Here is a 25,575-nt window from a genome sequence, read left to right as displayed (position 1 = left end):
GTACCAGGCAGAGTTTCAGAAGGCTCACTATCCTCTCCATTTCATTCATTTTATTATTTGCTCATCAACATCATTCCTTCGTTTTTGATTTTCACCAGTGTAAAGCATGTTATGCATGAAAATAAATAAGGTGTTTCTAAGAAAACCTTAAACCAGCCCTAGTGTGCTAGCAGAGGGTCAGATTTTTGCAGATGGATCTGTAGCTGAAAGGTTTGAGACAACTGGTGACTGAATAACATGCTGATCTTTGTATCTCATGGGAACTGTGCGTTGTTAATGACTGCATCTGCAAGGGACAGAAAGAGTAAAGAGACAGAGTGAGAGTTTGTGCTGGGTTAACCTTCGCTAAAAGCCACACTCCTGCCCAGCTGCTCACACTCCCACCTCAGTGAGACAGGCAGAGAAAACAGGAGGAACTGGAATGGGAAGGCTCATGGATTGAGATTAAGACAGACAGATCGCTCGCCAGTTATCATGTTGGGCAAAACAGGCTCGACATTGGGAATATTAACTTATTGCCAAGTGAAATATGTATTTTCAGGTAGTTAGAAACAAAAAGAGAAATATTAAGACACCTTTCCTCCCTCCAATCCAAAGCTTTGCTCTTTCATTACTGACTCCTACCCACCCCAGTGGAGCAGAGGAACGGGGGGCTACCAGGAGGCCGTAGCAGCTCCTCCCTGCCGCTCCTTGCCCTGCTCCCTGCAGGGCTGCCCGGGCTGCAGGAGCATCTCTGCGCATGGAGCCCCTCCTGCCCTCGGCTCACAGTGAAAACACAGCAGTGTGCTGAGCTCTTACCAGGCACATGGGGACGAGGATTACTTCCCCTGCCCATCAGCGCTGGCAGTCTTATTGAAGAAGGGGCTGCAGAGCAGGAAGCCCCTGACCTTCAATGATCAGGAATTAACAATAATTAGCAAAAGGTTTAAAACTAAGGTACGGCTGACAAACCGCCCATGAGTAAGGGAAGAACAGAGCAAAGAGCTGCATCCTCCAGGTTTTTATGCTCCTTTTGTCAGCATGGCTTGTAAAGTCACGTAAACAGAGATTTGTTGTTGAGAATGGATGATTTATTGTTAATGGATGATGTTAATGGTGAAAGCACATCTCATTCATCTCTCACCTGGACTCAAAGACCAGATACAGAACACTTGCCCAAGTCTGCCTCACTGTCAGGAACAGAGGCTCAGCACTTTCTGCACAATGCATGAGCTACCTTTAACCGCCCTCAGAATAGCAGCAGACTCCCCTGACAAGCCCCAGCTCTAGGCTACTCTCAAAATATGAAGGGATGGCAGACACTAAGCTTGGCTGATCCTAGTTTTGCATTTCATGTCTTTGCTCTTCCCCAGGTTTCCTGTGTGATACCAAGCAAGTTATTCACTCCTTTACTCATGTGAAGGGAATGGTCACAATATTATTACACAATTTAATTCGAACAGAGACGTTAAATTGCTGCTTTATTCAAATAGAAATGCTTTGAGTAGATGTCTCTTAACAACATTTTCTTAGGGAATGTTTTATTTCTTAGGGTCCACTGGTCATTTCCGTTGAAGGAGAAAGAAGATCACTCCCATGTGTAGGGCTAAATATGGTAGGCAATGAAGGATGTTTGGATTTAATGGGAAGATGTGTATGAGGTTAAATGTCAAGAGGTATATCTATAATGTATAACTACAATAGGTAGTGAAAAGGTGTTGAAGATGAAATCTGGGATAAGTAAAACTGTTATGGCCTGACTACAGTCCCCATTCCTGACTGTCCTGTGCCACTTGGGGTGGGGAGCAGATAGATGGGTTGGGAGCAAAGGAGTGAAGTTAAGCTTGGGAAGGAGGGACTGAGGGAATGAGTTTTAGCTTTGGTCTCTCTCACCATCCAACTCTATCTTAATTGGCAATATATTAAATTAATTTTCCCCAGGTCACCTCTTGTCTTGCACATGATGGCAGCTGGCAAGTGATCTCCCCATCTCAGTCCATGAGCTTTTCTATCTTACCTCCTCCCCATGTGCTGTTGAGAGGGTGGAGTGAAAGCGCAGCTAGGTGGGGGTCTGGCAGCCAGCTCTGGTCACCCAGCACAGAGATAAAGCATTGTTTGCACAGAAAGTCAAGCTCAGACACAAACCTAGTTACCAAGAAGATCATAGCTATAATGTCAATGTCTACCACCTGGCCCAGGTGTATTTGCCGATCTAGGCATCAACACTTTATCAGTCAGAAAGCGAAACTGATCACTGACTTCAAGAACGAAATGTCAGAGCCCCAGACCCAACAGTACCTATGGATTTTTGTCATTCTGTGTGATGGTTTGGTATAGAAGTGTGACAGGTTAGGTTATCCTCTTCTCTCTGTTGTCCTCCAGTTAACCCCACATTTGTTCTGATTATCCTCATGTAGGCTTCAAGATAGCATGAAATAAACTCAATCTGCTATTTGAAAACTATCTGGGAAAAACTCTGGTGCAAGCCTGTCATGCAACATTCCTTTTCCTGCAAAGCAGGTGTGAGCTGTAGGCTGGGATAATTATACAGTGTCTACCAACCTGACTCTCTGGCTTCTTCAGCTCCATACACTGGTGAGGCATGACGGCAGGCCATGTCAGTGGTCATGTGTGCTACTTGCTTTCCTAGACACAGCTGCACTGGAAAGACGTGGATGAAGTGGATGAACTTTTGAAGCATTTTCGCTCCAAAGACTTGCCAGAGCTACCTAAAGGTAAGAGCTTTCAAATTACTTTGAATCAGTACTGTGTTTACTCCTTACAAAATAAAGAGAGGGATGTGGCAAGGATAGGACAGGGAGCTGAAGGAATATGACAGCTGTGGCTCTGGGCTGTTAAATGTTAACTCTTTATAATTACATTGTCAAGCTTCACCAAGCTTTGGAAATCTGGAGGCAAAGATTGTTCCAAGGATACTTTACATGAAGATGAGAAAAGTAATAAGAATAGAAAGTTAGATTAATGCGCCATAGGAAAGGGCTTAGCTCACACACAAAAGCAGGGCACAAACCTGCTTTCTACAAATTGATGTTTATTCATAACTTGGTTGCTAGTTGCTAGTCCAGATGCTATATCATGTCACTTAAGCTGTTCTATCAGCTTTCAAGTGAAGGACAAGTTCTGGACATTATTTTTAGCTGGATATAAATGAAATGCTGGCTACCCATGATTAAATGCTCTTGGTAGGGAATGTTAATCTGTAAAATAATCAAATCAAAGATGCAAATATTTACCATTTTAAGGTAAGGATGAAGTGCTGAAAGCAATTGTATAAGGCTGCGCTCAGTTCAGACAGCTAGAAGGGAATGTGACAGCCAAAACTGTGCCAAGACAGTGCCAAGGCAGAGACTGAAGTTGGTATTTCCTATCTTCTGCTGCTTGCTCAAATTTTAAGACACAACATAACCACGTTTGGACCGTGTTACTGCAGAATGGACATTGTATCTCCTTGATACAATATTTCTGTATACAACAGAGCTGAGCAAAGCCAAGACTAATTTGCTTATCATCACTGCTGCGGAACAGGAACTGAACCCATCTTTTTTTCCCCTCAGCACAGGTTAACGCACAAACCACTGAACAATGCTTCCTTTTGGTGGTTAGTACTCTATTTTTGGAATGGTAATTAGGGAGGGAGAAGGTCTAATGCAATCTCATGGCCCAATCCTCCTCGTCCTTCACAAGGGCCCTTTAAATGAGCGGCTGGTCATCTGAGGAAGGCAAGGGATTATGCCTCAAACAGTAAATTAAGGAGCAGGTATTAAGAGAGACATCTTGTTTACATCAAAGGTTCACACAGAAATCAGTGACAGATCTTATTTACTATTTTAATTAATAACCTTCACAGAAATATAGGAGTGGCTAATAAAACATATGAATGAAGACACAAAGTTGGGAAGCATAAAAACTGTTGCACACGGAATGAGACAGCCTAGACAATTGCCGTGACAGAATTTGTATCTGTTGTAATGCTACAAAGCTATACATTTAGAAAATACTATCAGGAATTTCAACTACAAGTTCATTAGTAGGAAATTACATCAGAGGAGAAAGACCTACTACTGGCTGATGACAGCATAAATACAAGTCACCAGCACAATGTGACTGTAGAAGAGGAAAAAGTACTCTGGATTATACTACAGACAGCATTTCCACTAAATATAAAAAGACATTTATACCACTATATAGGTTGAGGACAGAGCTCATCTGGTCACTTATGTCCAAGAAGGATGAATTTACTGTACAGAAATGAGGACACAACAAACCGTGTAGTGCTGTGAAAGGCTGCAAAGAGATAGAAAAGCTCTCTGGGGGAGAAGGACTTTTCTAAAAGGGTGATTCTGGCACAATAAGAAGCAGGGATAAGCTCCCATGAATAAGTTTAGGCCAGAAAGTTTGTAAAAGTTTACAATATTTTGAACTGCTTTAGAGGTGAGAGCAGCAGGAGCAGATGTACTAAATTATAGACTTGAACTCCCTTCAAGGAGGAATAACCTAACTTAAACGTCTGACCTGGGACAGGACTGGAAAATCCAGGGAGTCCCTGCCTAGGCAGCAGCATGGTGAGTCCATGTAGGCAGGGCCAGGCTGCCCTGCACTCTGATTTGCATGCACAAATGCTACAGCTGCCTGTGCAAGCCCAGCAACCAGGCGACCAGCCCTCCAGGTGCACATTGCAGCAAATGCACTAAAAGAAGACAAAAAAAAAAAAAGAAAAAAAAAAAAGAAAAAGAAAAAAAAAAAGAAAAAAAAAAGGTTTCAAATACATTTGCATTATTGTAACCATTTACAGTATCATGAAGGATAAAGGTCTTGCTGCAGAGTGGTCCAAGAGCCAAGAGCTCTTTCTGAGGAGCTCAGCTCACCAACATTTCACTCTTCAGTAAATGTTTCCTAATTTTGTGAACAACAGTTATTCTTTGTGCTCTGAACTGCCATTTAAGCCACTGTGACTTGGATTACACATAAATATCTCCTTGTACACAAGGGAGAGGAGGAGCAACATCTACCTACGCAATGACATTCTGGGTTCTTGCCCAGCTCTCTGGGTCAATAATAAAATCCTTTTGATGGCTTCAACAGATGAACAACCAACCTCTTCCACTGACCACCTGGAGCAGGGCCCTTACATATTGGCTGGTGAGCCAATGCAGCCAACAGACAAGCCAGTGGAACCAAGTGAAGAGCTTGCAACAAGCAACATGGTTCATACACAGCTGAATCCCCCATAGCTCCATCCTCTGCACTTGAGAGAGGAAGCTGGTAGCCTGATACAGGCTTACAAAGCAGAATAACCACAGGATTAAAACTGCAATTCTAGAGTAAAGAACTTGAAAAGGCAGCAGGGTAGCACAGTACTTTCAGAGCATCCTTCATTGATTTCATTGACAGGATGTCTACATCAGACATGCTGAATATTTTTTTTAGTGTCCAACTTTTTATATGCTGCCCGCTGTCATGTCTTTAAGCTTCTATTTTAAGAATACAAATAAACATATACCTGAATGCTGCTCCCCAACTCTGTTTACCTGTATTAGAGCTGGAACCATTCCTTCCTGAACATCTGAAAAGCCTCAGCACATTGTGTATGTTACCCTAAACAACAAACTCTGGGCTAATCGGAGAAGACCTCTCCACTGAGGAATTTGGTGTTTCATTGGTGGCTGAAAACTAGAATTAACTGCTTCAATACAGTAAAACAGATGCGCTCAGTATTATTCAAGCCACAGATACAACTGCATGCCAACAATGGTGTTTTAATGGTCATTCTTTAAAATAAGATAAATTGAAACTGTTTCATCAATGCAACTGGAAGGGCTAATTGCCCAAGGAAACATGAAAACAGCAATGAGAGGAGAGCAAGAACACATCACAGCAAAGTAGCCTTTGGACTAGTATCCTCCAAACCAAGAGATCCCTGGTGAAAACGGCTATACCTCCACGCATCCGTGAAACCTGCAGATCACTTCCTATAGGATTTTAATGTTAATATTCCAACACACAAAACTAAAGTCAATGTCAAATCCCACACTGACATCAGCTGGAACAGGGAGTAAACATTTTTCTCACAAAGCCTCTTGTTCCTGTCCTCCCTAAGATTCTGGATGCCATTGTGGTGCACAACATGACAGCCAGATAGGATAGCCTCGTGCCGGCTGCCATGATACGGATCCAGCCCCTAATGCCAGCCGTAGCACAGACAGGGTGCAGACAGCCCTTTGCCACTTTAGTCCCTCTCACATAACCACTTCTGCCTACATTTTCTCCTCTACTTGAGAAGAAGTGCTGGCTGTTTTGTGCTGCTACATCCACAACTAGGTCCTGGGAGTAGCACCACTGCTTCATCTGGAATAGAGGCAGGCCAACGTCAAGTGCTCTTGAAAACACTTTGGAAACCTCATTTGGAGTCTGCAGTACAAGCCCAACAATTAACCTTCTTGCTAAAAAAGACTGAGTTAAATATGAAAATGATTAGAAAACCCTGACCAGTTTTCACCACAGTACCACATCATTTTTAATTAGACCAACCCACTTCTGACAGAGAACTGCCACAGAACAGAACAGAGGGGCAAAGGAAGCGTTACCTGGGCTCTGACACGCACACACCTGCCAATCCCATCCACCTCTTCTCCAGGCTATAGGTGCTGAATATGAATGGAGAGGAATTAGTGCTGCAGTCAACTTCAGTTCCTCAAATGAAATCATAAATATGTCATTGGCACAGGCTCATAGGGCTAAAACAAAGGTATCAGCATTCAGGCGATGAGATTTTGGAAATGACAGTTCAGTAACTCCCAGTTCATGTTCTGCTGAGCTACACTTCAGTCAAAATGGACACAAATCCCATGGGGCGGACACTCCAGTCTCATGAACACTTCCATTTCAAGTACCACAATGTCACCTTAGGAGAGGTGCTTGTGGCAAAGCATATTCCCATCAAAATTGGAAAAAATGCTTTTGAAAAGTGAAAAAACGATTGATTTTCATACACTCACATGACTGCACTTCTGCCCATCATTGCAAATACACAACAACTGAAAACCCCTTCTGAAAAAGATATAGTAAAGACAGGAGTAAAATCTTTGTTCTCTTTGCAAATACTTCACCTATACATGGGAGGCCAAATGACAATTCTCTCAGGACTCCTGACAAGACTGTCCTCTGTGCCTTAGTTTCCCCTTTGTATAGCACAGAGGGCCTGTGCCTCTCTGCAGGCACCCAGAGACGCATGTCAGACTAGTCTCATCTATGGGGTTATTTAGTCATTGGGGATGCTCGGGAGGGGATGTGCAGAGGTGTGGGTGAGTGCTGGAGAGTGCTCCCTGCCACGGAGTTCTGCATTACAGCAGCTTTGCTTGGCTGTGCGAGCACTGCACTTCACACTAGAACATGAGGGCCTGGAGCAAACCCAGAGGAAGATGATGGAAACTGCCCTTGCCTATTCTCCCCTAGGACACGTCCTTCCTGGAACATAAAGACTTTGCACCTTCCTTTCTCTGAATTGGATCTTCATATATATGCCTCAGGGCAGGATTTGCTTTCTCTCTCTCCCCACTTTCCCTCCCCCCGCCCCCCTTTTTTTTTTATATATAATACTAATTTCCACAGGATTTAAAGTGAGTTTTAGTTTCCAGTGCAAACTGAACCTGCCCACATGCAGAAGAGAATCAGACTTCAGAGTAGAGAAGGCACAGACTTGTTTCTGTGCTCCTGGGACTGCATGTTCCTGCCTGCAAGTTAGGTACTTTTCCTTAATTCCTTAATTCCTTAATTCCAATCTCAGGAGCCCCCATGTCAGAAGCACGCAGGGCTCTGCTCTGCCCTTGCAGAGAGCTCTTTGCTCAGCATGGCTGCAGACAAGACAACTACACCACCTCCCTCTGTATTAAGTGCGGGCCTCCTACATGTTGCGCTGGGTTCTGGAGGACCCAGATGACCTCATGTTTATAATATGTTTATAGGATGTTTTCCTATTCTTTCCTATTCCTCTTCAGGAGTTGTTGCCTGACAGTTCTCCTTACCCTTTTTTCCTACAAGGTTCCTTACTAACACCGCCCATTCTCTGCCATGCCTTCCTTCCCAGCAGTCACCTCCGAGAGTGGAGAGGAAAGGCTCCAGCTATAACCCATGTCAGTAACACTTACAGATTTGGGGGGTTTGCAGCCCCAGAGGGCTCTCAGACATAACAGGCCCAGTAGCAACCAAGAACTGAGAGTGACCGCTTCTGTGGTAAATACAAGGGCCTCCTGAGCTGCACAGCGCGCTCCAAGGAACGCTGCTCTGAGCCTCTGAGCTTGCAGCGCTCAGGCCCGGAGGTTAGCTAATCCCGGGGCACTTCCTTGCAGGGAGGCTGAGGGAACTGCTGCAGACACCGGGCCCAGCTGCCTGTCCGGCTGTAAGCACAGGGACCCGCAGCTCCTGCCCTCCTCTGGGGCAAGTGCTCCACCACAGCACATGGGGCTACCGGCAGCACTATGAGCTGCCTAACGAGACACTGAGGGCAGTTTACGTTCAGGGCACCAACGTTACCAACACCTACAGCCTCAGAGCTCAATGCCGCTGAAGCACAGACAGGGTCTCCCCCTGTATTCCTGGTTCTGCTGCCAAGTCAGATGTCACTGGTTTGTCTCCTGCGTCGCCTGCCCTATGCATTTAGCTGGAGCTGTTGTACCAATACCTTGCTGGGTGGAGTAAGCATTAGTCAGTGCTTGCTCGCATTCAGCTGTTAGCTTGCAGTGTTCTCGCTATGTTAACCATTACTATTATTATTATTATTCCCTCCTGCTCTGGGCTTCATGACAGGCCTTTTGCCTGGGCCTTCAGTCACTGGATGAAATTCAAAATCCCTTCCTTCTTTTTCCTGTTTTACGAGTGAGATGAATTGAGCAGAAATGTCATCAGAACGGACACCACCCAGTATTTAGTGTATGATGTTTAAGTACCAAGATAGCAATAAGCCAAAAAAATTGAATACACTCCCTAATTTTTTGCCCACTGATCCTTGTGCTGATCCCAGAAACACTGATCCCAGAAACAGCTCACGGGGGCACCAACACTGGCTAATGCAACATTTGTCTGTTATCACACTTCTGAACCTGCAGTCACTGTTGAGACTCTTCTCCATTGATCATGGCCCTCCCTTGGCTTTCACTGCATCATCTTACCCAAGGCCTCTCAATTCTCAGCTTTTTTTTTTTATTCTCAGTGAGATCCTCTTGAAGGTTACCTGTCAGCCCATTGATACATCTGACATTCCCAGTCTGGTTTAGTTTCTCTATACCAAGTATACTGAGATACACTTTTCCCCATCCCTCCTCTCCAATCCATATATTAGCAATTTTCTCCAACTTGCTTGGCCTCAACATGGCCAATATTGTGTTTCTGATGTTTTCTCTACACCACCCCACTTATTAGCTTTATTATTCATTCTGCACTTCCCACTCATCCAGATCTGTGACAATTGCAGCACTTCTTCCTTAGTGATTCTTTTAAATTCCTTCTTTTCTTCCTCCCTAGGGCTGGTGTTTCATTTCATCACCCCAGACCCTCCCCCTTTTGCACTCCCCCCCTACATCTTGCCCCCCAACACACACTGAAAGCAGGCCTGCTGAGAAATTCTGTCTTGTTCAGAAATTTCCATGCTCCTCCAGTTTGACCTTATGTGCAGCTTGTGCCGACTTGCCATTACATTTCTCAGTCTCTACTCACTTACCCAAATGTCTCTTAACATAATCGCTCATGACTGCGTGGGATGGCCACAGCCCCGACCCAAAACAGGGAAGGCACCTGCATGGTAAGAGAGGACATATAGTTGGACCGCAAGGTGCTCCGTGGAGTTCCCTGAGCAGCCAGCAACCCTGCGCTACACTCATTAGGCAGCCCTCAGAAGCATCTGGCTGAGGAAGGTGATTCTCGCCTTCTACTATCTTGTGGTCCCTCCTGCAATGCTGCTGGGACCCTCAGCACAAGGGGGACAAGAACCTGTAGGAGAAGGTCCGGAGGAGGCCACAACAATGATCAGAGAGCTGGGGCACCTCTCCTGTGAAAAGGGGCAGAGATTGATGGGGCTGTTCAACCTGGGGAAGAGAAGGATCTGGGGAGACCTTAACACAGCCTTTCAATATATAAAAGGGTCTTGTAAGAAAGACAATGGAAAGACAAAGACAAGCTTTAAAAAAAAAAATAGTGCCTGTATGACAAGATAAGGGGCAATAGCTTTAAACTGAAAGAGTAGAGATTTAGATTGAGTATGAGGAAGAAACATTTCACGATGAAGGTGGTGAGGCACTGGAACAGGTTGCCCAGAGCAGCTGTGGAAGCCCCACCACTCTAAGTGTTCAAAGCCAGGTGAGTATTTGGGCAACCTGGTTTAGTGAAGGATGTCCCTGCTCATGGCACGGGCATGGACTAGGTGATTTTTAAGGTCCCTTCCAACCCAGACCATTCTGTGATTCTATCTTTGGTGCTTTTTCCCCCATTAAGCTTTGGTGCTTAATGAATAATTAACACCTTTCTATTCACAGTAATACAAACACACATCTGTAGCTGCGTCCTCCCCCTCCCCTGTGTTGTGAACAGTCCCTGCTAACACCTGCAAAACACACATACTTTGTGGCCTAATCTTGTTCAGAGCCTCAGGTAGCACAGTCATATTTAATGATGATCTTGCCCAACAGAAGCATGTCACAGGAGTGATGAGACAATAGTTTCACGGTACAGAACTGGTCATAGCAATGGTGATAAGGTTGCACAATAAGCAGATGAAAGATCCAAATTGCCACGGGTTGCACAGTTGCACGCTCTGACTTAATGACATGTGAAGGGATTTTACAGGTGCTCTGAAGTGTGATCTTCCCTTCCTTGATCATTTTGACAATTCATAGGAAAAAAAATACAACTTTTCTCTGAAGGTAACACTTTCAGTCCCACTGAACACGTTGCATAGTGTTTTCTGGGTGAACAGTTTTATCTTTCCAACACAAAGAAATAAGTAAAGCGATATTGTAATTTCTGTTCCTCCTTCCCATTTTCCTCATGAGGAAGTGTAACAGTAACTGACCACACTTTAGTCTGTAAAACAGCCAGAACATTAGAAGTGCTGGTTTTCCTCTATGTGAAAGCCAAGTATAAGAACTAGGAATTACAGAAGGAGGCACTGACAAGTGCAGGGCACTGAAAGTCACTTACAGATGTTTTGTACTGCTTTTGGCAGGTGAACTACAGAGATGGCTAGTGAGAAGGGACGTGTGGAAATTCCCATGGTTATGTATGAACAGCATCAAGAACCCTACAGGCAAGAACCCTCTGCACCAGAGTACTGCAGCCAAGAGGGTAAGCAGCTTTTGCCAGGAGGGGGTCGGAAAGAGCGTGCTCCCTGTGGCTGTGGGGCAGACACTGATAGCTGGTTTCCAGAGGATAACTAAGCCACCTCATAAAGGGCCTGGCTTTGTTAGGACATGATGGGTTTAGAAGGTGCCTGTGCCAGTGTATAAAACCCAGCTTGAGGTAGGCAAGCTGGTATAGTTTCCTAATGGGCACGCCACTTAAAATGGAAAACACATATATTTGTGTTGGTTTAGTTACTCATTTTCCTAACAACAATTGCTTTATTGGAAAAGGAGTTGCAGACGTCTTTCTACAGTAATTCCGTATTCCTAACAAGCAAGTGTTCAGCCAGCAAAGTCTGTACACAGACTGGCTATGTCTTACTCAAACCGTGATCTAGTTTTCCAGAGGACTGGCATCTTCCCAAACACTCCTGCTGCCCGGAGCTGCTCTCCCTAGATGAGTCAGTTTTGTACCTGGGTTGCGTAGCGATGAGCAACCCCTCCCCAGTGCCATCTCACAGCAAACATCACGACTGAATTGCTAGCATTGCAGCTCCATGACTGCAAGCGGGCACCGAGAGCTGCTGTACTGCTGGGTTGGCTTTTTGCTCTGAAACTGGACATTGCTCTCACACTGACAAGTCTCTCAACACTGCTTTGTCTTCTGCCTGCTGGAGCCCATGCTCACTGAAAGACACTGATATCAGTGGTTTTACCTCTTCTGCCTTCCTGCTATTGAGGAAATCGCCACTCACCAGACAGGAGTGGAGCAGAAACCAGAAGGGGAGGTCAGAAGGTGGCTAATGAGGCTAGATGTGTGAGCATGGGGCCTCTGAACGTCACTCATTTCAGAGCACTTTACTCTGATCAGCACTTTGTACGCATTTTTCTTTACAAAGATCTCCCTGGTTTCTTTCTAAACACTCAGAAGAACTTACAAGAGGTTGTGGACAAAAAGCCTCACTTCCTAGAGACAGGCACTGACACACCTAACACTGAGCTGCACCATCTTGTCCCTGCGTAGAGAGCCACAGAGGAAGCAGATTCTTCACAAAACATCCCAAGTGATAATCCTCTTAAACAAAAAAACATTCCTCTTTCAGATTGAGAGGAAATTCTTTACTTTGTAATTTCTTACAAATTTCTTTTTCTACAATTAAACCTTCCATCTCCCCCCCAAAAAACAAAAACAACAGAAAAAATAAATTAAAAAAATGAGGTGTCACTCATCAGGTACTTTTTTATTTTTTTATTTTATTTTCGTAGAGCCAAAGATATGATGGAATTCCTTGGCTGGAAACTGAAGCTGGATAAAATTCAGACTAGAGAAAAGATTTCAAATATTACTAGTAAAGGTAGTAATCATTGAAACAACCTAGTTAGAGGTACTGTTGATTTTGTTTTTAAAATTAGACAAAGTGTCACTCTGATGCTATGCTGGAGTAGATGCAGTCAAAGAATTCATGTTGAAAAAAGGATTTGATTTCTTGGCTTATGTTGTACAGAAAAATGAGACCAGCTAGTCACTGTGGGCTCTTTTGGCTTTAAAAATCTGTGAATCAAATCAATATCATTTGTTCCCTATCCTGTACTTCACTGAGTCATGTCAGCCTCTCCTGTGAGGCACCTTCCAATGCATCTGCTTTGACTCCAAACAGGGCTTTTGGGAGGTATGAGCGGGACATATTTTTGTGTTACTGTTTTTCTTTTCACAGGGGGTTATGAATATCCTCCTCCTCCACCTTACTCCTATCATGAAACAACCACCGTTGAGCAACCAGGTATGTGCTGGGGGACTGTGTTTCTGACAACAATCATAATTCTACTGCTAACAAAAGCAAAATGGTTTTGGTTTTCAAGTCTAAAGGAGTTTTCTGAACAATCACAATCTAAGAAGATGGAAAATTTCCCCAGAAATGTTGGAAGATAGCCTAAGATGACAGACTCAGACTCATTTTCCAGCAGTTGCCAGTCTGCAGAAGCACTCTTTTTTTGAACCAGCTAGGACTTTCATAATAATTATTTTAAGTCCAGTTTATTTTATTGTTCCTTTTCTGGTAACCTTTATTTAAGTGGACAAGCTCAAAGGAGACACTGAGGAAAGGCTTCAAAGAAAGTCAAATACCATCTCTTATGGGAAGGAAGGAGATGTGTGTGTTTTTTAAAATACCTAAGACCAGGAGACAAACTCAGATATCATACATCCTACCTGTCTAACAGACACCACCTTCCTACTCCCAGATCTTTGTTTTAGGCTACAGTTTGAATGTACCCTTAACTTGTTTTTAGGAGCCTTAAAATGGGATTTTTCACTGAAAATATTTCTGTAAAAAAATCTTTCTTGTAGCTACAAGGTGCACACTTCTCAAGGAGGTATAACCGACTCAAATCCAGACTAAAAAGACACGAGGGAAATTACACGTTACTAACTGGAGTCATGCTGGCATATGACTGATGACGTTTGTATAATGTAGTAACTACTTTTCTGAATGTTTTGTAGTTACTGACAAGCCGATCCAGAAAGCTCCTCTATATCCTTCAAATCCTTTTCTTCAGGGAGAACACACTTTTTCACAGTATGTTAAATATCAGAAGATAAACTCTCAGTGTCACCGCTTAGCAGTGGAGATTGCCTGACTGTAGAGATTTTCCTGTAGGCAGTTCCCTGCATATGCTTTTATCCATGTAGATACTGGTTGGTAGAAGGAATGTATTGGGATACATTGAACAAACATTATAGTAGCTCTTGTGAATATGCCTTTAGTCGATACTAGTAACAGAAGTGGCTCTAGACTGGTCATTTTAAGCACCTACATTCTACAACTAAGGATTGATAATGTGTAAAATACTCCACATCCTTCTAATTTTGCTGCTTCTTGTTTACTCCTAAACTCAGTTTACCTGGTGTCTCAGCCTCCGATCATAGTAGCAGGAATCTTCTCAAGCAGACCAACATCCACAATATGTCCTTCCTGCCGCCAGCACATCACCACACAGGTCACCTACAGGCTGGGCAGACTGTCTTACCTTCTGTGCACCAGCTTGTGTATGGTTGGGTAAGCTTTCATGTATACATCGGAGATTCTTCGTAGCAGAAGTTTAAAAAGATAGATCCATTAAAAAATAAAATTCTAGTTAATGCTTATATAGACAGTTAGCCCTTTCATGTATACATCGGAGATTCTTCGTAGCAGAAGTTTAAAAAGATAGATCCATTAAAAAATAAAATTCTAGTTAATGCTTATATAGACAGTTAGCCCTTCTCTGTACATCCTAAGAAGCCATCTGTCCATACTAGACACAGTCATCATGGCTGCCAGGGATGCTAAATTTAATCAAGTACATTATTACTTTTCATAAGACAAGTAAAAGATTATTCACTTCCCTATCATAATTCAAAATCAGACTAACACATAAGGTGTTAGCAGTGAAGATGATTAGTCTTTGGGAAGATAATTTAAATATTAAGAAACCTGGGAGACAAGAGGATTCATGCTGTGAAATGGCAGACAAAAAATAGAGGAAGCCAATAAAAAGAAAAGTTAGTAAATCACTTCATGTATGTCCATTTCCTCTTTGCCTGTAGGTGCTGTTTTGGATGCTGCTTTGTACCTTTCTTCGTGAAGATCTTCAAGGATGCAGACCATTACTGCCCATGCTGCCATTTTCATATTTATAGATACAAAAGACTATAGGGACAGACTTTATGCAACCAGATGATGCCAAGTTTCTGTTCCCTAATGGTGTAAGATTCCACATGTCAAACTACTGCCAGGAAACCTATGAGAAGGCTTTGGTTCTGCAGCTCCCTGGCTAAGTCATCTGGAGTTTACCATCCCATGGTTGGACTGACTTCAAAATGAAAAGCCTTAAAGACTAATTTACATTTTCACTTATTTCATGCTCTGATTGAATAGTTCTCTTGAGTTATACAGTGACCAGCTAGTGAATACTTCAGTGCTGCTACTACTACTCTCAGATCTCCAACCCAGCTGGGACACAGACTTTTCAACCCACCAGTAACCAAGAGGCTTGGACAAGCACGTGTTAGAGAAGCACTTACCTTATATGCACTGAAACTGACTGGTCGGGATTTTTTCTCTGTTCTTTGTATGTGACCTACCCCTGCGGCTGTGAGTGGTACAGGGGTAGCTGGTTATTATTTATTGATGAAATGCTGTTATGAGATTGTCATTGTTGTGTTACATATGAGATACAACAAATTTCCCACGGCTGAAGGCACCCTGTTCATGCTCCAGAAGATCTGTAGAAACCATGCAGCTAGAACTATAAAGCGTCCCATTTAGCCTGATGTTATTTGATGAAAATCTGTGTTTTAGTTCTTCAGGGAAATAAGCCACAGAAGGAAGGTAGTCTTGAGGGACTGGGGTAGAGGCAGCATCCCAGCACTCACCCACTCCACAGAACCAAACCCAAGCGCTGATGCATCGACGTCTCCTGAAGGTCAGAGCCTCAGAGGCTCTTGGTCAGAGGCCCAAGAGCCTCATACCACTGGGGAATGGAGTCAGGCAAGCTGGGAAAACCACCAGCCTGCGTAGTGGTGTGGAGGAGGCCAGGCCAGAGGCAAGGCAAAAACTTCCCCAGCTACGACCCAGCTCACTGGGAGCACGAAGCGCGTTGGTGCAGCGATGCTCCAATCCACCTGCGACATGAGGAAACCTCCCGAAGCATTTGACCACACCACGCTGTTCATGAGCCAAGCCTGCTTCTTGTGATTCTTTCAGCAGAACATACGATCTACCTGTGCTCTTTCCCACAGCTTCTATACAAAATCATCACAAATTCAAACTTTCAGTAATAAAACAGCCAGAACTTCCTAGTCAGCTTTCGCCTCTGCGCTACCGACCTGAGGGAACCCCCGCACCGCCCCTGTTCTCCCTTCCCGCCCCCCAGCCGCGCTCCCCAGGCACCTCACGGCTCCTGCGGCCCGGCCTCCCCGCTGGGGCACCGGCCTCAGACCCGGCCCCCGCCCTTCCCGCCCGGCTCTCGACCGCCCCCTGGGGGGCCCAGGCCCGCGGCGGGGCCGAGCTCCTCCCCGCACAAGCCCCGAGCCGAGCCACGAGTGAGGAAAGAGGGACGGGGCTGGGCCCAGCTGGAGCAAGGGGGACAGAGGAGGCACGCGGCCCCTTCAGCTTCCACCAAACCCCGGCTCCTGGGTGCCGTTCAAAACCCGCTCTGCCTGAGCAGAACGCTATTCTACCTCATCGCGCTGAGCCTTCTCCAGCTGTTTTACACAGGAGAGGCAGAGCAACCCCACAGGCTCTTAGCAGGGCTGCCTGAGGGTGCCAGGACTTCCATGTGTCTGTGTCCCACCAGCACCCCTATGGGGGAGCTTCAGTCCCTCAAATTCAGAGCTACTGCCACTGCCGAAACTGCTGCACCGACCACACACGTGCATGGGATCTCTTCTGGACTGAGACTCAGATTTGTTAATCAGCAACACCATGATGGCTATCACACAAGGACAGTAAGAGCGTGATCATGCTTTAGCCTACTTTTAAGGAAAGCTAAGTAGAGATACTGCTTTCTTCGAGGTTGTGCTCGTTAGAGGAGAGCCACAGGTTTACAAGCAGACTAGAAATGAAGAACATGGAGAACCAGGTGCAACCAATGCCCTATACACAGCAAGCACATCATTCAAAACTTTTCAGTTTCCTGCACTGGTGTAGCTTCTTCCATTTGCCTTACCGTTACAGCTTCTAAATAAGTCTTTCCACATCCCTCTACGTATCTGCAACTATATCGATCTGCCACCATGCAGAAGTGATCACAGTCTTTTCAAGCAACTATTTTACTGTAGTTCTTAGTGTACTTACAGGTTACTGTATAGCCAGGTTGGCCACGCTGTTGTATTTGAATGCAACATCCTCTCACTCCTCAAACACTAACACGAACTGTGAAGCATTAAGGCTTTGGGGACAGACAGGGTAGGTCTGAACAGGGGCACCCTCTCCTCACATCAGGCACAAAGACCATAGCTGAGGTGTGTTGTGAGCACTTGCTTACATCTTGACCTGGATAAGAAATCCATGGGCTTCCTCAGACCTTCTGTGCTTCTGGAGAAAGGAACCGTGAGGCCTGCCTGCCCAGATCAGACACCTCACCTCCCTTCTGCTGCCCGTGCAGATCGCACATGTCCAGATCACTGGCTGAGGGGAGGCAGCACATGAACACTGCATTCATGAAGCTGCAAACAAGTAAGTCGTGTGACAGAAGTAAAACCTTGCAGCCTGAATGCTTAACAAAAACTCTGGCCTGCTTTGGAAGTAGCAGCCATTTTCCTTGTAGAAACGTGGGGTCATGTTTTTAATGAATTTTATAACTGCAGCTGCTTTTGGGAAGGTTGAATAATAATAATAAAAAAAACTAACAAGGGATTGAGGTTTTAATTAATGATTTGCTTTCAAAAACTATAGAGTTGTAACAAAAAAAAAAAAAAAAAAAGAAAGAAAACAAACCCACACATAGAGCCTGTATTTACTGACAGTCTTAACACCCAAACAACTGCTAACTTGAAAAAGCCCAGAAAGGATTTAAACGTGACTACTGAGAAGATATCACTGCTACTAACAGAAGGAAGTTCAAAAAGTTACTTTTGTGATTTCTTCTGTTTTCTATAACTAGACCTCCCCACACCCTAAAATTTAGGGACTGTTTGCTTCCACTGGTTATGTACTCTAGATACACACTTATAGGAAGGTCTTTAAAAAAAAAAAAAAAAAAGTACTTTTTTTTTTTTCATAGACATTCTATTTTGTCTGTGAATCTGATGAGAAAACTAGAACAGACCTTTTTTAATATGTAAATAAATACCAGCCAGAGTTGACCTACACACGTACATTGGCAATGCAGCTTATTCAATACCACACGCATGACAGATAATCATAAGCTCTAGGTAGCATCGACTCTTGATTTTTCCTGAATTTGTCCCTGTTACAGCCTAACACTGCCCCAGTGGCACCCAGTAAGCGTTCGCCAGCAGGACGCAGTTTGTACCGGCTGTACACGAGCCCCGATACCCGCGCTGTGCTGCCAGCGCTCCAGCGGGTGGCAGTGTTACAAGCAAAATCAGAATTCTGAAAAAGTGAAAGATAGCTGTAGGTTTGAAGAATGCATCAGAAATTAGTTCTCAGAGTGGCATTCCTCCTTGTGCAGTCATCTTAAACTACCCGGAGCTCGTCTTTATTACAAATAGCATCTATCTAGCTAGTAGCACATTTTTAAATGGAAACAGCTAAACTACTGTAGATTTGTGCATGCGCTTTTGAGGAGCATATATAAGTATGAGAACTCCAGTGCTTGAACAGAGAATAATACAAGTGTACTTTTTTTTTGCCGTGTTGTATGAGTAAGTAAAAACCATTACACAACTATTTTCCAGACAAATCAAACTCATGTGTAGCCCAAGCTAACGTCTGTGCTACAGCAAGCAGCAGGCTGATGTTTCAGCCTGGCAGACACCAAAAATTGAAGACACCTCACCTTTTCGATGAGAACAGCAAAAAGCAAGAGGCACTGTTGAAAATTGTTGCTAGTAACAGAGCAAGTGTAATTCAGAGTTCCACAGATCATCACCTATCATGCTTAAATTGATGCAGCTGGGCATCAATTAGCCTAAGCTGTGATTTAGTGCCAGAATGATCCCATGCAACAAACCTGTCATCGATCTTCCTCAGGACTTAAGCACAGCAGGTGGTCAAATTATGCTACCTGGAAACAAACTGTCCATGATCTGTATCTGAATTGTTTTCACATTAAACAATCTGATAGAAGTGTTCGATACAGCCCTGAGGGCAGCGGTACATCTTGACCCCAATGCATTTCTCTTCGTCTACGGCTCGTATAAATGCTCTCATTAAACTGGCCTCTCCCAGCTACTTGTTCCCTGTCCCCTGCATCACAGAAACACAGAATCATCTAGGCTGTAAAAGGCCTTCAATATCATCAGCCAGCTCGCAGGCTGAACACATTGGTCACCTTGCTACAGTAGGATCTCTGCAGAACAGCACAAGGCTCCAGTCAGGAATACAGCTAAAAAGGGGCCTCTAGACCACAAAGGATTTCAAACAATTTGAAGACTGGGGGGAGAGGGGAGAAAGGGGAGGGAGGGTGTACCAGTGAATACCAAGCTATTAAACTAGCTGGATGCAGGGAATTTTACTGAAGAATACAAAGGTTTTTATAATATTGACATCATAAACATCAACCTAGAAGCTCTGAGAGCAGTACAAGCTTGGTTGTAAAATTTCTCTGGTGAGCTATTTCCATACAGGAACCTTCATGGTGAATCCCAGCGACCTGCACAAAGACCAGACCCAACACCTCCGGCCTTCTCAACCCAGTGGCAGAAGTAACGGGCAAGGAAGGCCATTCTAGGGGCTGCCCTGGCTTTCATGTGATAACAAGGTCAGTAAATCTGCATCCTCCGGTGACACAGCCTCCTTAATCACTTTGACCTAACAGGAAGTAACACCACGATGATAAAATCCACAAGCAGCCAAACAGACATCAGCCAGATTTTTTCCACCATTTCAAGTATTTTTAAATGTTAGGTTTTCTCTCAATTTTAAAATCTGTCTGTGAAAGAGTAAGCTTTACCTCTAAATAACAGTGAATACACATCAAGTTGGATAACATTTAGAAGGCAAGTGCAGAAACAAATAACCCTGAATATATGCATAACAGAAAGAAATGATGCATATGATTTAAGATGTGCAGAGGATATTAGCAAAAGTAGTCAAAACATTTTTGCACCAATATCTGGAGGCACAATAGCTTATGGAAGTATTTTATAAGAACGGCAGACTCCAGCTACTGCCTGGTGTAGCCCCTTTTTCAGATCCTAAAGGCCAGGCTCATGTAAAAGCAAAGGATAAATGACACCAGGCCACGCACATGCTAAACCCTGACCCTCTCTACCTCAATATCCAAATGCTTGCTTAGATCCTCTGAGGAAAAACAGGAAGAGCTGAAACCCTAGGAATTGCTGCAGAACTCAGTATTTACCCTCTGGCCAAGTCTACTTACATTATGAATGTCATTCTTGACATGATTTAGTTGAATTTTGCAAAATTCATCTCCTCCATCTAATCAAAATCACCTTGACTTCTGAGCAACCCTTTCACTTTTGTTTCTTTTCAAAAAAGGAACGGACAAGACACAAATCCAGTGTTTACCCTTATCTATTTTATTTACAATATATACAGTTCCTACAGAAAAAAAAAAAAAAAAAAAGATTTCTCACAAAGGTTATCAAATAGCAAAACACAGCATCGCTTAGATCTACGTACTGATGCTTGCAGCCAGCACAGAGCCTGCAGGACTGAGGGCGGTCCAAGCTCCAGGTCCAAGGCCCTGGGGAGCAGCAGGCTGGGTCCCAGCTCCGAGGGGCAGCAGCTGAGGTAGATACAGCACCGGGCACTGCACATCCTGTGGCATGACATCGGCCTGATCCCTCTGACGTGTCTTGCAGCAGTATGAATTCGTCCTGGTGCTGCTAAGCAAGCCTTCTTGTATAAAGGGTGTTTCTGTTGGCTGTCACTCTCTAGTCAAACTATTTCACTGGTGTGATTTGCTTAGATTTCACAGAATGCTTTGGACTCCTTTAGAATAAAAGGCACTATGTAAATCTACAGGAACAATTCTTGCTATTTTCAAGAATTCAGACGGGCCGTTAACATCATGGTGCTCTGATCCTGTGTACCATGAATCTACATCCTTATTGCTTAACACTTATTATCATTAAGTTATTTTAATGCATTTGCTCTTATCCAGATAATTCCAATATCTGAATTAGAAATGGAAAGCACAGTAGCTTTGAAGACTGCACTATTGTAAATTTTTAGAATGAGCTAAACAAAGATACTGCACCTGAGAAAACCTCCATTCTTCCTCTTCATAGCTGTGTGTGTTTCTACGTTTGAGTAGTAAGTTATTTGTGCTCCAATTTTTTTTCCCATAAAAAACTTCAGTTACTGGAAATAGTGCATACGGAATGCCTTAATGTATTGTCTTTTCAAAATTGTTGTGGGAATTGCACAAATACTGAAGCATGTAAGAACTAGTCATCTAAAAATCAAAAGGCACACAAAATTTACTTTGTTACCAGTATTTTCTTCTGAAATAGGAAGTATTGCGATTTCATAAGATATTCCCTAGAAGCTGCCAGAATTCCATAAATTAGTGCTAAAAGTTAGTGACATTCAGATACTCGATTTCACATCTGTCTACCATAACAATGAGTTCACAAAATATAATATAATTAGGGTGTACTACCGCTGATCGGAGTACCTAATTTTACAGATGTATTTTGAATACAAACCCTGATATTTACTGAAAGCCTGTAGAGACAACCCAAGTACTACTAGTGAAAGTACCAGTTGTCTTGGATTGTGTTACCTTTCTCACCAGTTCAATGCAAATACAATTCAAAGGAAACCTTGATCCATTTAAGGCATGCTATTTAAGCACTTCCTTCTACCTGTAATCTATGTACTCAGACGACAAAAGCAATGTAAACTAGTTTGCTTTGACTGGGAATTAGAGACAGTTAAAAGCACCACGGCATATAAATTAAAAAGAAACTTAAACACACCTAATATTGGAGATTAACGCATTTTTAAAGCTAAATGAACAAAATATCTTAAAATTCAGTTTAAAAATACTTGCTGGTGTTTTCAGTTATCACCAGCACCCACATCTCAGAAAAGAAAGTATAAAGGCCATCACATGTATACAACCCCTACTAAATGTTTATTGGTAGGTCTGAGAAAAGGAAGCTTCTAAGAACTTTGTTTTGGTTATGAATACAGGGAACACACTACAGAGGAAACCTATCACTCTATTAAGGGAGCTTACCTTTAGAGATTCCAGATTTTAATTTCACACCATTTATAATATTAGACTTGAGAATCTGGACAACAAAATTTTGTACAGGCAGGCAGAGTCAAGTCTACCACAAAGACTCTACTACAAGCTTTACAAACAAACTAGCAAAATAATTTTTCCATTCATAGTATTTGTACATGGTTCCTTCCAGGAAAACCCTTCTATTTGTTAAGCTCAAATGAAACTAGTTAGGAGGTGTAAAAAAAAAAAAAAAAAAAAAAAAAACACAAGACACCCAAAAACAGAACAAAACAAAAAAAGAAAACAAAAAAATCCAAAACCTAAAACAACTGAACACAAAACCCCACAAGTTTCCCCCCAAACTCCAAAACAACCAATATGAGGGTTATACAATTGTCAACACTGAAAACAAGAAAACACACCTTTAGCAAAACCTCACAAATAAAAGTACTTTCCCAGAACACTATTTCCAGGGAGAAGAGAAAATCTTCTTCAACTTCCATGTCATCACTCACCGAAGAAAAATTTTATAGAAAATTTTATTCAACATACAACATTTTCCAGCAAAAAAAGGCAATATACAGGAAGAGTTGTTGTACACTGCGGCTACAGAAACAAAATAAAATACTGGAAAAAAATGTAAAATTAAGTGTGGATTGCTGATTCTATCTTTACTGCACTCAAAACTAGACACGCGGCTGGCATTAGCTCCAAAATAAAAGGAAGCAGTCTGGGGACTGAAATAAAACTACACACAATGAATATCAACATCAGTGAAATTCACTTGCAGACTCACCCAACAAAATTAACCTCCAAGTGTTAAATTGTACATGTTCATTCATTAAATATACAATTTCAGTTTTTCTTTTTTTCTTTTTTTTTCTTCCTTTTTTATACAAAGTCAACAGCTTACTAAATACTAGTGAGCATGCCCCTCTGTGCTAAAAGGCTATTTCTTGTGTTTTCCCCATCTCTTCCCATGTTAACTAAATTAATGATATTTATAATCCTTTCACTTGCTTTTGCCAACTTTGAGTGTCATTCTGTTTCCCAGAAGATGGCATAATAAATTGCAACTGTATTCAACAATGGTTGATAATTTAATAAAAAGACCCAAATATCTCATTTTAGGAGTCAGGGCATCCACTTGGCAAAACAGGATGCAAAGTAGTGACTAAATTAAATGAAAACTAGTTCATTAAAAAAGATTCTATGCAGCTGGAGGAGACAAAAATCCCAAATAAGTGCCAACAATGTACACAATGAAGTAGAGATTGCTATTTATTGATGATGTGAGTTTTTTGCATTTACAAATGCACAAAAATGTCATTTAAAGTATAACTGAAGGAAATAAATCTGATGTGAGTCTAAACATAAGACTTACTAGCTGCAGTGATGGTGAATACCATACCAGGAAGGGCAGCCAGCCAGCTTATGCCATCTATAAACGTACTACAGACAAATATTTTGCCAATGTCAACTGTTCTACTAAACTCTTCCCTCATTATGCTGACAATTGCCTTGCATTACGTTTACCATAAAATAACTCTCATTGGCATCCAAGCTTTATAAAAACACCTTCATTTTGCTCAAAAAGGGCAGTCAATAGATACAGAGAAGCCAAACTGAACAGCCTCAACAAAATAAAATTAACATCAGCAGCAAATCCTCTTGCTGAAGACTTCAGATATAGTGCACGTGTACCAAAGTTCTACAGTTGTTAAAAAGGTGCACACACACACTTATTTTTGTCCCTTGCCTTGACAATCTGGTTAAGTAAGTCAGTTATGGATTTTAATAGCTTTTTCAAGGTAAGTGTAGCGACTTCTCTTTGGGGCTTTATTGAAATGGTCAAGCCCTAGCCATGGCCTTGGATGAGACATGTTGCCTAGAAAAGAAAAGAGAAAAAAAATGAAGTTTTTAAGAGTAAGTTGAGAAGACTCCTTTACACAAACTACTCATGCATGCCCTGTTCAGTTTGCTAGGAATCATACAGCATGGAAGAGGGCTGCAGAACACTCTTATAATCCCCAGCCATAACAGCTGCTTTCCTGACCACAACTTTCCTCCCAGTAATATTTCTATAACTGTTTTCTGCATCAGGTAGCTTGTTTTCCTCCTCTTCAGTCACTTACAGGAGTTTATAGCAGTGAAGTATATGCTAAAGTTAAAAAAACACAACAACAACAAAAAACAACCCTTGCTTTTGCGATTTATAGCTAGAAGCATGCCAATTGAAGTCAACTGGAGTACCGCCTTTCACAGAACTGCTAGGCGGTGCCTGAAAGAGGAAATCATAATCTAAATATGATAACCTATAGTATTTGCCACAGTATAAGTGATTGCTGCTGTATTAAGCTATTCTTATCACCTGGTTTAAGTAGGAACATTCTTAAATACATGTAAAATGCAAATTATGAGTTTATTAAGAAATCATGTAACCGACCTTGTACTTATTTTCTGAGAAAAAATTTAGTCATATCTGGACTATGCAGAAACCATACAAAATTTTTCACGTGTTCAACCCAATATTGTTATTACCTACTTCTAATCTTCATGAAAAAACACATTCCATGTACTTCTTGCAAATGGAAAATACTCCCTTTTAAAATGTCTTCAATGGAGAGCATCAAATGTTCTTTGAAGTGAAATGATAATGGCACAAACTAAATAGCCCCCCAGCAAGAGAGCACACTCCTATATTTCAGGACATCATCTGCAATCACTAAAGCATAAAACACTTGACCTTTCTGGTTGCCTGCATCTGCATTTTTGGATCTATTTTTTTAATCAAAATAATTTTTCTTTTAGACGTAATGGTCAATGGCCAATGTAAAAGTACTGCCAATCTGGCTGAGATCACCTTAATGTCTTTTAAAGACAGAAATGAAATCATACGCTGTTAGCACAATTGTCATTAGAGTGCATCTTTACAAATGGAGAGGGACAGCATTGATTGACACCAACTATGTTGATAAAAATTAGTGAAAGCCAAACCTTCAGTTCAGTAAGTTCAGCACATGTTAAAATCTGGTATTTGTAGAAACTTGTGAGCCCTACACCTTGAAATACTATTTAGATAAGAAGTCATTAGGACATCATATCACCCAACAGAAGAATCTTGTGGGGAGTTAATTCTATCAAAGTTTATAATACCAAAAGGGCAAGTATCAAATGGAAGCCCATTAGTCTCAGATTCCCTACAGCTGCTTCAAACACTAAGTTCTCCCCTTTCCAATTTCTTCCACGTTTTGTACTTTTGACCTAGTTACCTAGTCTTTCACATTGCCTCAGCAATACTGGCTCTAGCTTTGCTCAGAAAGTCCAATAACTCATTTTGGACTATTGCCTTCCCTTTCCCTGCACTCAGAAAGATGAC

General features: G+C 42.5%; 2 protein-coding genes across 2 annotated transcripts in view; one reads left to right on the top strand and one right to left on the bottom strand.

Annotated features, from left to right (window-relative positions):
• The first annotated feature begins 2,433 nt into the window (after positions 1-2,433).
• Positions 2,434-16,151, top strand: LITAFD (LITAF domain containing). Its single transcript, XM_068699454.1, has 5 exons — positions 2,434-2,714; positions 11,213-11,331; positions 13,043-13,108; positions 14,224-14,383; positions 14,914-16,151. Exons 2-5 carry the CDS (start codon positions 11,226-11,228, stop codon positions 15,020-15,022), a joined length of 441 nt encoding a protein of 146 aa, XP_068555555.1. The 5' UTR covers positions 2,434-2,714; positions 11,213-11,225; the 3' UTR covers positions 15,023-16,151.
• A 6,565-nt stretch (positions 16,152-22,716) lies between these two features.
• Positions 22,717-25,575, bottom strand: part of USP7 (ubiquitin specific peptidase 7) — a 72,406-nt gene continuing 69,547 nt past the window's right edge. Inside the window, exon 31 of the mRNA XM_068699451.1 lies at positions 22,717-24,084. Coding sequence (XP_068555552.1) covers positions 23,978-24,084 — 107 coding nt within the window. The 3' untranslated portion in view covers positions 22,717-23,977. The remainder of the gene's footprint in view (positions 24,085-25,575) is intronic.

Source organism: Anas acuta, chromosome 15 (assembly GCF_963932015.1).
Source record: "Anas acuta chromosome 15, bAnaAcu1.1, whole genome shotgun sequence".
Lineage (NCBI taxonomy): Eukaryota > Metazoa > Chordata > Aves > Anseriformes > Anatidae > Anas > Anas acuta.
Note: the sequence above shows the minus strand (reverse complement) of the source record. Positions and strands in the feature narration are given on the sequence as shown.

Bases quoted from the DNA above. Each gene is read 5' to 3' on its own strand.
- LITAFD (XM_068699454.1), top strand. From the start codon at position 11,226: ATGGCTAGTGAGAAGGGACGTGTGGAAATTCCCATGGTTATGTATGAA. The intron at 11,332-13,042 runs GTAAGCAGCTTT...TTCTTTTCACAG, and splicing joins AGAGTACTGCAGCCAAGAGG to GGGGTTATGAATATCCTCCT. The intron at 14,384-14,913 runs GTAAGCTTTCAT...CTTTGCCTGTAG, and splicing joins ACCAGCTTGTGTATGGTTGG to GTGCTGTTTTGGATGCTGCT.